General features: G+C 49.4%; 1 protein-coding gene across 2 annotated transcripts in view; it reads left to right on the plus strand.

Annotated features, from left to right (window-relative positions):
* The window catches only part of CRAMP1 (cramped chromatin regulator homolog 1), a 64,669-nt gene extending 52,918 nt beyond the window's left edge, over window positions 1-11,751 (plus strand). For both annotated transcript variants that reach the window (XM_053928131.1, XM_045189705.2), the window contains exons 16-21: window positions 196-374; window positions 1,067-1,135; window positions 1,681-1,909; window positions 2,716-2,880; window positions 3,964-4,106; window positions 8,281-11,751. In XM_053928131.1, coding sequence (XP_053784106.1) covers window positions 196-374; window positions 1,067-1,135; window positions 1,681-1,909; window positions 2,716-2,880; window positions 3,964-4,106; window positions 8,281-8,445 — 950 coding nt within the window. In that variant the 3' untranslated portion in view covers window positions 8,446-11,751. The remainder of the gene's footprint in view (window positions 1-195; window positions 375-1,066; window positions 1,136-1,680; window positions 1,910-2,715; window positions 2,881-3,963; window positions 4,107-8,280) is intronic.
* Window positions 11,752-12,036: the final 285 nt, after the last annotated feature.

The raw sequence follows: 12,036 nt of genomic DNA on the forward strand, positions 1-12,036 counted from the left end.
GAGGGTTCTGAGTGATGTTTCTGCTTTCTTCTTCCCCAAGCCATGCCGTCTTGAGTGCCCTTCAGAGAAAACAGGAAAGCCATTGCCCTTGCTCACTGAAGTGAGGCATGAGGGGAGGCTGTTCCTGTGAGCCCTGTGGAGCATGTTTTGGGATGTCAGTAGAGCTTGGATTGGCAGTGTCTTTTCTGTTACCAGGTGCTGTTGACTTAGCAGCTACAAGTGCTGGCATTATCCCTGGGAGCCCCCTCCCCGTCTTGGATGCTGAGGGCTTGTCTGGCATCTCTCCACTGTCTTCAGATGAGGCGACAGCTACCCTCTCGGGTCACGACTCCACTGGCACCCACCAAAATAGAGACCCCATCCCCGCCGTGGGGGTGAGTGTTTAGAAGGGCTTCTCTGAGTTACCACCAGCTTTTGGGATGGGTTGGTCACTCTCCAGAAGGAAGGGAGCCAAGATAATGGGACTGAGGTCATGGTGGACTCTAGTTCTGCCTCAGGAGGGGACAGATCCGAATGCCTGGAGGAGTGTTGCTAAACCAGGGAGGGTATGGCAGCGTGAGTGCCTCATGGCTCAGAGGAGAGAGCCATGGAAGGAGACAGCGGTGAGAGGCTTGCTGGGTGACACTGGAGAATCCAGAACTGAGACAAGCAAGAACTGTATGTCAGCAGACTTCTGTGTCAGCTTGGCCTGAGAAGGAACGTGAACCGAGTTGGCCAACATTGGGCCTAGTGGCCCCTGATCAGCACTCCTCTCTGCCTTTGTCAGCACTTGGGTTTCTCTGGTTTCCCAGCCCAGCCCTGCCTGAGAACTATGAAGTTTGAGTTCACAATCTTAAGTGCAGCAACTTGTTGGCCCACCCTCTAGAAGCAGTGGGCTTGCTTGTCCACACAGGAAGAGGTTTCCAACTTAGACCGCAATGTGTTGGTCCGCTGTTGGTTGTTCAGGAAGCTGGGGAATAGTACAGCTCTTTCCTGAGGAGCTTAATGGCTCGCTAGCCTTTGGGCAGAGGTCTGGCAGGCTGTGTGTAGGGCTCATTGGCACTCATGGTATGTTCTTTTCTCATAGAGTACAAGTGATCCATTTATCAGCATCCCCCCGAGGCCTGAGCAGGAGCCAATGACAGACGATTTCCAGGTAATGTGTGCTGGTGGCTGCTGAGCAAAATAGCTGCCCCTGAAACCCCCTCCAGTGCTGAGTCTCCATCCTCCTGGTCCTGCCAGCAGACCTAGCATCCCTGCTGTGGACTGCCAGGATGTGACAAGGACACATGGACACCCAATGGCTTTGTCCTTCCGTTGCCTAGATAGATGAACACACATTTCCCCTCTATGGCTGATTCAGACACAGTTCTGGAAGAGCACAGTTTCTTGAGCTAAGGGGAGGAGGTTATCAGCTGGTAGCACTTCTCGGCACTAACCTTCTGCCTGGGTGTTACCAGCTGTCTTGCCATCAGGGGAAGCAGGTCCAGAGTACCAGGGGCACCCTGGCCTGCATCCGTAGAGTGGTTTCTAGAGAAGTAAATCCCCCACTGTGTTTCTTACTGGAAAGGGAGAGATGTCTTCTAGGGTCATCACCTCTCTGTTGACTTGACTTTGTTACCACCTTGTGGGGCTGAGGTTGATTTGTTTGTTCTGTATTAGGGATCTATTGTGTCTGAACAATTCCCTATCTCCCACCAGGGTTCCCCCGTCCTCTCCTTATCAGAGCTCTCCAAGGCTCCTCTCCACAATGGACTTTCCACCTCGCCCTTGGCAGAGGGCTCCAGCACTCGGCTCTCTCCACCTAATGTTTCTGCTCTGCTGGATATCTCCCTGCCTGGCCCGCCTGAGGATGTGCTCTCGCAGGGAGAGCCTGCCACTCAGATCAGCGACTCCATCATCGAGATTGCCATTAGCTCTGGCCAGTATGGTAATGCCCCTGCACCCCCTTCTTGGAATCAGTTCCCCATTAGGATAGGGGATCCAGGCTTGCCCTTGACCTCCCATCTGAGTTATTTGCCAAACCTGCTGGGTATGTTTTCCCATTCCACTCTCGTTTTGCATAACAAACACCTGCCTTGGCCAGCAGAAGCAGTGGCAGCACAGGTCAATGAGGTATGGCTAGCTAAGATATGTGGCTGATTATGGTCTGGTGGGACAGCTCCTGACCTTGAGACCAGTAGTGGGCTGGCGAGGCCTCTCCAGCCTGAAGATTAGATGGTGCGTTTTTCTAGTTGGTTATGAATCTGGGTGGATGCCTTTGGGGTTTGCATGTTCCGGGAGAGGGTTGGTCTGATGTCCTATAGTGGTGTGGTTGGCATCTGTACTGATATGATTCAGGTCATAGTTTCAGATTGAGCTGAGGTCACAGCCTGGCAGGGCATGGCTGTGGGCAGGTCATTGGCTCATTTGTGAACTGGGAATAGCGTGCACTCCACAGGGCTGTTGTAAGCACCTGTGAGGGGATTTAGGTGAAGCTCTGGGCATAAGGCCTGACTCCATCAGTGATAGCTGCAACTATTTTCATTCCCTAGGATGGGCATGTGTTTCTGCTGTAGGGGGAATCCCCTTCACAGACCAGTGTTGTTCACCCTTTTTTGAGGTCCCAGCAGCGTCCTGGGTCTCCAGGGTTCAGTGGCACATAGCTGTGCTGACTCTCTGCCTTAGTGGCAGGTTGAGGAAGCGGAGTACTGTTCACCCCACATGGCATCTCTGACCCAGGATTTTGGTTGACAGGTGAAGGAGTCCCTCTTTCTCCAGCAAAACTAAATGGCAGTGATAGTTCGAAGAGTCTCCCCTCCCCGTCCAGCAGCCCCCAGCCAGACTGGATTGCCTCACCCACCCATGACCCCCAGTGGTGCCCCAGCGACCCCACGGACTCATCCCTCAGCAGCTTGTTTGGTGAGTATCTTTGGGGGGTGCCCAGGTGTGTGTCCTAGACTAGCAGGGGACAAGCAGGGCTCCACATGGGGGGACTGGGATCTGGATTCTCTGCCGTCTGGCAGAACTCCCACCAGGACCGTTGGCTGCTTTTGCAGGGTTTGTTCTTTTCTGCACCCCTTCCACGTGCGGGAATGTCCAGATCCCCAGTGTGCAGTTTACTGAGCTTTGGCAGCTCTAAACCCTTGCAACCCACAGCACAGTTGAGATGTAGCCACGTCCATATCCCCTGTGCCCTTCTGCGGTCCAGCCAGCTGTCCTGGCCCCTCCCCAACCAGGGCCTTCTGTTCTTGCTGCCAACAGCAGGGAGAAATTGGCTTGTTATACTCTTAGCCTCCCTTGTTCTTTTCTCAGTGAAGTATTCTGATGTGGCCAGTCCAGCTGTGTTGTGGCATGGTTTGGCACATTCACAGGGTGTGTTCATCTTCACCGGGCACCAGGTGTTTGTGTGATGGGAGGGGGGTGTTGGGGAGAGGCACACTGGCCTCTGTAGGAGGGGCTTCTGAGACACGTCTGGGATGCATGCCCTTTGCCTTTTTAGAGAGCAGCCAGTACATACACATGGCCATTGGACTGCAGCCGCAGACAGGAGGGTGCTGTACGTATGTTGAGCAGGGTCAGCACCCTATGTGGATGCCACACCTGACAGCCCAGAATGTGGCTCTGGGCTGGGTGATTCAGGGAGCCAGTACCCAGTGAGTGTTTCTTGTGACATCAGAGTCCCATAGAACAGTATAGACTGCTGCAAGTCAAATACAAATTGAGAAAACTTGGAAGCCACCTTATATGGAGGTGGGAGTGGTGACTGGAGAGCGGAATACTGAACACCCCTGGAAATATGAGGCCCACTTAAGTGTGCTTCTGGGGATCCTCCAAGGCTCCCTTCTTGAAAAAAACCAGGGCAGCTCTGGCTCTACACAAAGCACTGTGTGCAGGCGGAGGCCTGCGTGGTCCTGGTGAGGCCACCTCCAGCCCACAGGATCCTTCTCTTGGCTTGGGGCTAACCAAGCCAGTCTCGGGGCTCGTTCCTCCTTCTCTTGGCAGCAAGCTTCATCTCGGATAAGGGCCGGAAGATGCTGCCAACTCCCGTGGGGACCCACAGTGGCACCTCCCTGCTGGGCCCCAGCCTGCTAGATGGAAACTCAAGAGACTCGTTTGTGTCCAGGTCCTTGGCCGATGTGGCAGAGGTAAGTGCGCCACCTTATGCCTGAATTAGACTTCCAACCCACGTTCCAGAGGTGGCCAGGTCCCTCCAGCAGACATGTTTGGTTATTAAGAACTACTCATCCAGGTGTCAAAACCAGGAGTCAGCACATGCACATCCAGGTTTCTGGCTTCTGAGAAGGGAAACTCTGGTGGCAAACGTAGCTGAGCCCTGAAGACGTCAAAAGCTGGGAAGTCCTGCTGTCAGGGTTGACTGTGGGGACTCTGCGGGCAAACTGGATCTTGTGTCCTCCACCAGCCGCGTGACCCCAGGCAGGTAGCGCTGCCTCTCTGCGATGCCGGTGCTCCCGGTAGAGGAGTAAAGAGCAATTGTAGGTGGCTGTGTCATCCCTGCTGCCGTCTGACGGGAAGGGGCCTTCGAGCAGCACCTCCCTGTGTCATTACTTGTCACTGCCCCCCAAGCAGGACAAGGGGTCTCCCTGTGTCATTACTTGTCACTGCCCCCCAAGCAGGACAAGGGGGTCTGCAGGAAGGGTACAGACGCTCCCGAGGGCTCCTCTCATGGGCAGGGTGATGACCATGAAGTCACACTATGGCAGACCCTTGATGTGCAAGCAGGACTCAGTTTGTGACTCTCATCTGTGGACCAGAATGCGGTGTCCCTCCTCCTCAGACCGTGCTGTCTGCTCGTGTAGCCACCCAGGCTGCATCCACAAGGTATTAGTGTCTGAGCAAGAAAGGCTGGCAAGGATGCACACTTGTTGAAGGAGTGGAGACAGGTACATTTTACTGTAAGGCAAGGGACAGAGTAACAGGTGCTGAAGAGAGAGAGGATGTGCTTGAAAGGGACATCTAGAATGCCACTTGCATGGGCGTGGTCCCATTGTTAAAAGTCGCGGGGCGATATTTCGCACGTTCTGGGTCCCTGGGTTGCTGAGGTATTCGTGAGTGTCCCTCGGGTTTTATGGTGACATTCTGGAGGGAAACCCTGGATCAGAGGAGGCTCACACCGTGGTGTCCCGTGGCCATTCAGCTCTCGGTGTTTCCACGTGAGTCTAAGATCTGAGGAACTTAATGGGAAAGGCTTTGGAGGATTCTCAGCTGACCCCTGACATGAATGGAAATTCTACCTGAATACAAGCTAAATAGAGCAATGTAATATCGTGAATTCCCTCCTCCTTGATGAGCATTTCTGTGGCGACAGAACCTTTATTTACAGAACACTTTGTGACTCTACTGTCCCCCAAGAGGCTGGTCTCTTTCCCTTCCTGTGTCTGTGTGGACACTGTTTATAAGCACCTAGCTCCTGTGAAGGTGGGCACTGCACAAACACCCCAAGATGACACACCAACCCTGTGCTATTAAAGGTGGTCCACAGACCCACTGCAGAACACCTTGGACTTGTTAGAAGGGCAGACTCTGGGCCCACCCCAGGCCCAGCAAAACCGAACATGCATTTCTAATGAGATCTGTGGGTGGCACATTGCACACGGAGGCAAGCAGTGCAGAACAAAGGCAGGTGCTGTGCTGTTCATGGACTAACTCCGTAGCCAGTAACACAGTCACTGCAGAAACGGCAGGTGTTTATCGAAAGGATCTCACGAGACACTCTGCACATTCAAAAACATGACTGTTTTTAAGATAGTCCTTATCATCTAGAAGTGCAGTTTGAAACGTGTGGCTGAAATGATCTGATGGTGGGATTTGAATACAAGTGACGGGAGCAAGGAGTGTGTTGAAGAGGGGGGCCTAGATTGGCCACAGGTTGATGAAGCTGGTGACGGATATGTGGTAGGAAGACAGTCACTGTTTGCTCTACTTTTTGAAAACAAATTGCAGTTTGTTCTCTTATTTCTTACAATAAAATTTTTTAAATTTAGTTCAGGCCATAGCTCTACTCAGAATTTTCCAAGGCTGCTTATTTCATTATATCATGCAGTTCACTAATGACGCGCCAGGCACTGCTGCTACAGGCGCTGAGTGAATAGAACAAACCCTTCCACCTGAGCTTCCACTCCAGCAAAGGAGGCAGAGCGAAAGCCCTGAAGACTGTTCCGTGCACTTGTCCACAGAATAAAATCCCAGCACCTAAGACCCTCCCGTACACACCTGAGGCTTTCTCTCTCTGTCTTCACCTCTTCCTTCTCGCTGTCTCATCCGGCAACTTTCTGATTGATGACAGAGCCAAAGCCTGTTCGCACCCCAGCCTTTTGCACTTCCTGTTTCTTCTGGCAGGAATGTGCTCACCACCCCCATGGCAAACTCTGTCCCCTCTCTCCACTTAGGTCCCCTACAGGCAACCCCACAGTGTCTGCGTTCCACTCTGTTTCATTTGTCTGTCTGCCTGGCTGTCTTCCCCGCACAGTCTCATAGAGAAGGGCCCACCACTCAGACCCTGGCAGCCAGATGCGCCAGGCTCACGGCAGGCTCCCCGCACACTTGTCAAAGCAGTGAGAGTTCAGGCTGCTGCACACGGGCAGGGGGTGGGGCAGGACCCCCCTGCAGCCCTCTGGCCTTCCTCCTCTGCACATTTTATTTCCTTACATCAAAGAAAATGTTGAAGAGTATTCGCACACACATTGGGAAGAAGAGGAGTGTCAGCAGGATGTCAGTCTTTTGAGGAAACAGCTTCTCTAAAGCTACAGTTCCAGCCGTCAGGAAGTAGAGAGAGGCTGCCGTGAGGGTGTATATACATTCCTCAGAGAGTGCCGAGGCACAGAAACGATTATTCGGGCAGCTTGCTGGGCACTTTGGTGCCGAGATTGGACACCGGGCGGAGAGTGAGAGTTACGGAAGGGTTGCGAACAGCACGGGGTGCTCAGCCAGCATGTCGTGTCTGGCAGACGCAGTGTAGAGGTGTGTGTTGTGAGAAAGCAGACGTGCGCAAGGTGTGGGGTGAGGCCTGGCTGTGCGGGGCTAACGGACGGCGGGCAGACTTACCGCTGCTCATCGCATCCTTCAGCGGGCTGCACCTGCCTTCCTCCGCCCAGCGGAAGGTTTCTGAGGAAGACCAAACTGTCTTCAGAGTTGTTCCTCTAGTCTAGTTTTATTCTAATGGTAAAAGTAAGTTACTTTAAACATACATATAAATATACACATGCATGCAAGTGTATATGTGTGTGTTCAGATTACTTTTCACAGGCACAGAATTGGGGGGGAAATCTCAGCTCAGTGAAAGGAAACTAATTTAAAGATGCTTTATATGTAAAAATTGTTTGAATCTGCAGTTCTCACACTTACTGAGGGCACAATGTAGTTGATAGAAGAAATTACTGTAATACAGTCCCAGTGTGTTACGTTTATCAAGTTATGTAGTGAAATGGAAAGATAGGCTTGAGAAGTTGTTCAGAAGCCTTGGTATTTTAAAAACTGGCAGTATTTCAAAGACGTACTCCTAATAATTCATCTCCCCTTCTAATTATGAGCTAGAAGATTAAAGAAGCTGAATTTCAGAATATTAGCTTCCTTACATGCAAAGGCAAAGTTATTTCTGCCCCAAAAGAGACAAAGTTGGGGAAGGAAGCGTATTTGAGCCCTGGTCAATCACACGTCTGTTAAGAAACTTGCCCGTCACTGTGGCTCCCTCCGCAGGCAGTCGCCTTGTCAGCGAAGAGGGTGCGGTGACGTTACAGGTGAGGTAGAGCGTGCTTCTCGACTTCTCGCCGTTCTTAAGGAGACAGTTCTAATCCTGCCCGTTGTTATCACTATGGATTTCATAGCTGCCTTTCTAACTCCTTAGCACAGTTTGAGAATATATGTTAATTCTGCTTACTAGTTTAAAAAAAAGTTTACTGAAATCAGCTTATAAGACCTAGAAGAACCCTACTATGTACTATTTTCCTCAAAATGATTGTGAGAAATACAAATTTTCTACCAGCATATTTATCTTGGTTCAATTCTAATGGGACATCATGTTAACGTCATCTTGTGATTAATTAAAGCATTTTCTTCACTCAAAAAAACAAAACAAAATAAAACCCAGAGTTCAAAAAGATGGGCTACTCCAAGATTCTTCCCAGTATGCTGGGCTGCTGTTACATGGCAGGTCGACGGGAGATTACAGCCTTCGTTGTAGAGAGACTTCAGGTCTCGGGTTCATTTGCCTTTGATGGGAAGTCCCAGTGGTGGCCATTCTCCTCCAGTCTAGATGACAGGCCACCACTAGCTGATGTCTTGCCTTGTGTCCTCTGCCCACAGGTCGTGGATTCCCAGCTGGTATGCATGATGAATGAAAACAGCGTTGACTACATATCTCGGTTCAACGACTTGGCCCAGGAGCTGTCCATTGCGGAGCCTGGCCGCCGAGAAGTTCTGTTTGATGGCAGTGGAGGTGCACCCCCTGTCAGCGACCTATCCCAGTGAACGTACCTCGTGGTGGGGGCATCCTAGGGGCATCACGGGAGGGCTTACAGGGCTAGTGGTCCTCATCTGTGATAGGTACAGCCCTCCTCAGATGAGAAAAACACAAATCAAGCCCAAGACCCCCAGAAGACGATCAGAATCAAGACACCTCTGCACTCCAGAATATGCAACGTGCTGGAAGTTGCGTCCCAACAGGCATAGGGCCGTAGTGGCCTGGGAGATGAGGCCATGTTCTGGAAGGGTCAGTGTCAGACATTACTGTGGCCTTGGAGCAGTTTTTCGTTCTTTACCAGTTGTGGGGTCTCATATTGGGGTCTGCATAATGACCATATCTCCACCCAGGCTTCTGCCTCGTTTGTTGTCTTGGACAGTCCAATGGGTTTTAACTTTCTGAAAGAAAGGCGGGGTATGCCCTGGTGTAGTTGTTGTGTCCGGGGGAGTTGTAATCTCCCTGCTCTCTGCAGGGAGGCCCCAGACCGTGGCTGCATTTTTTCTGCCAAACCTGGGCCACACTTGGCTTGCTTCTCTGCAGAGTGATGATGGAGGGAGGCAGGGTGGAGGGAACAGATAGGCCTGGCCTGGGCTTTGCCTGGTGATATCTGCACCCATAGACAGCAGATACTTCAGGGGACACTGATCACAGGGCAGCAGAAGGGTCCCAGGGCAGTGTAACTGGTGCCATCACCCCAGAAATACTGATCCTTGCCTGGTGCTTCCCCATCCAGATGTGTGTTCCAAACAGGAAAGGGAAAGAGTCATGTCTTCTGCATGATAGTATGGACTTTCAGAAAAAGTCCTGGTAATCTGGTGGGAGAATGTTTCTGTTACTTTAAGAATTAGACCATGAAGAGGTAAAATAATTTAGTTGGTTTCCTTACTGCATCCATCGACAGGTTTCTTCTAGGTGATCTACAATGTTATTTCTCTCTGTTGGTTGATCCCTGAGCTCTTGTTTGACTACAGTTAAGACTTTCCTGATGAGTTCTTGAACTCCTTGATGCGTCACTATTTGGCAGCTGTGACAAATTGACTGTGCAGGGATGGCTCTCTTCTTCAGTCTCTTTTTCCTTTTATTAGCCTAAGAGCAGAGAACACTATGATGCACAGGCTTAATCCCCTGTGTCTGCTTTTGTCCTGTGGTCTCCTATGTCACTGCGTCCTGGTGCAGTTAGAGCACTAACCACGTCCCTACTTTGTGCTCTGTGAATCTCCCTGGGCCATCGGTTGTCACCCTGCAGGTGGTCCGGCATCTAGTTCTTCCACAGAACGGAGTTAAAACAAGGCTCCCACTAGCCCTCCCAGGAGTTTTTCCTCTGATGTGGCTTCCTTCTTTCAGATCTGGTTCTAGGCACAAACATCACTCTTAGGAAAAGTTCCAAAGCCCTGGAGATATGAAAGGGACATGGTGCCGCGTTATTAAAAGATATAGACAGCATTGTTTGAACCAGAGTATCTTTAAACTACTTATGTTTTGTGATCAATCTATCAGCTTCCTGAAATTAGCACCTTATTGAGCTGAACAAGATCAGGATATCTTTATCTGAGCATCTTACTTTGTTGGGTCTGCAGTAGGTTAGGAAACCAGGCTGAGTTGAGGCCACAACTAGCTTCCTCATAACCCTCCACTGTGTGGGACCAGAGGTGCCAAGTAGCATTAGAGCGTAGATGCCAATGGCAGTGTGTGCTGTGCCAGAGATGTGGGGGCTCCTGAGCTGCTTGTTCATCTGGGGACACCTGGGGGCAGTTGGTAGGCTGGCACCTGTTACTCAGTGATACCTATAAGGAGAAAAACTGGAGACTCAGATCAGCTTTTGTAGGCTATTTAGTAGCACCTCCTGCCTAGGTCGCTGGCATAGACTCCATTTGGGAGTTGCTGACTGGACAGTGTCATTCATTGGGGGAAGTGGGCTACAAAGAAGAGCAGACTAACTCTTCTCACCTATAATAAAGCTCACAAGTTCCCAGAGAATTCTGCTTCTTTAGCAACCAGATGCTTAACATAAGTGATTGCTTGCCATGTTAAGGGGAAAATGGTGTCATTTGTAGCATTGTGAGGATGGATGCATTTTTCCCCAGCCTAAGTGAATATCAAAATAAGCAACTGTCAAAGGCCGAAATTTGCGTAAGACCCAAATAGAAAAGTCTCCCATCTCCCGCGTCTTTCGCTGCCCTTCCGTGGAAGTTGTAATAGTTCCCGTATACACCTGTGGCTTCCTTGTGCACTTGAGCATGTTGTAATTAAGAACAGATCAGTTTCTCAGAGACGTGTTTTCCTGGTCACTCTAATGTCGTCTGGCATCTTTTTGCTGATTCATCTATTATGAAGAGTGACTGTCTCTGGTCTCAAGGGAGTTGGTCTTGCCGCCTTGATTCTTACTGTGACTATCCAGTGGTGAGCATTCCCTTCTTTAGGAAATGCAGAGACAGATTGAAGTTTATGGTTCCACATGAAGTTTGTGATGGCCTTTTTATTTCTCTGTGTCTTCTGGGTGTAGAGCACTTGCTCTCAGGAAGTGGGGATAATTGGAAACATTTCATCAGTTAATCTGCTTGTTTTCTCACATCTTCAGGTTCTCAGCCTCAGAATCCCCATTCTTTTGTCATTCTGTATCAGGGCCTTACTTCTGATGGGTGTCTCTTTCAGTGTAATAGCATTTTAACTGAGATCTAACCATCGAACCCAAACTTGTGCAGAAAAAAGTTATGGAATAAAACACTGGAAACAAGTGGATGAGGAACATACCAGCTGCTGTGGGCCTTTTTTTTTTTTAAGGCATTGAGATCTGTCAGATGCATTTGTGAAGAAATAGGGCACTTGGTCTTGAGGGGGGGGAAGAAACCACAGCAGACCTTTCCTGTCAAAGCTCTCCTAATTCCACGGTAATTTGTAAGTCTCATTAAGTTCAGGCTTGGAAGCACTACAACGACCTGTACCCTTTGTTCTATACCAGGGTAACTGGCTCCAGAGCTTCTGGTCTGGGCAGCGGAACTTACTGCTGTTTCTTTTAAATAATTGTTAAGCCATATCATATAAGGTTTTTGGCTTGTTTGAGATGTGAATTTGTTTTATAGATAATAAATATACATATACAGTGTATGTATAAAGCAGAATGCCTGTCCTTCCTGATTACTTTTTGTACCATATTGTAAATTACATTATTTATTCTTTACCAATTTGGGGAATAAAAGGTGTTTTGGTTATTTAATATAATAAACAAAAGCTGTTAAACTTCTTATGTTTAAATTTCCAGTTTAACTTGTAAATGTTTTTATTATTGTGCATAAATACATACTAATACTTGATCTTAATAATTTTTGTTTCTGCCTCTTTTTTTTAAGTGCATTTTAAAAACAGTTCAAGTGGCTTTTCATTTGGTTGCTGAGCTCTCAGAAGAATAGAAGGGCTGTCTGCCGTGTGATTTATTAACAGAACACTGCCGACTATGTTTTATTTTTGTTTTTGAGTCTGAAAGAGGGAACTGGTGCACTTTATCCCTTGCTCCCTATTTATGAAGATCTTTCTGAGGCGCTCCAGGCTCGAAAGGACAGGAACTGCCAAATCTCTGAACAGATAATTCCGATTAGTGTCCT

The sequence above is a fragment of the Desmodus rotundus genome, chromosome 1, assembly GCF_022682495.2.
Source record: "Desmodus rotundus isolate HL8 chromosome 1, HLdesRot8A.1, whole genome shotgun sequence".
In the NCBI taxonomy this organism is placed as follows: Eukaryota; Metazoa; Chordata; class Mammalia; order Chiroptera; family Phyllostomidae; genus Desmodus; species Desmodus rotundus.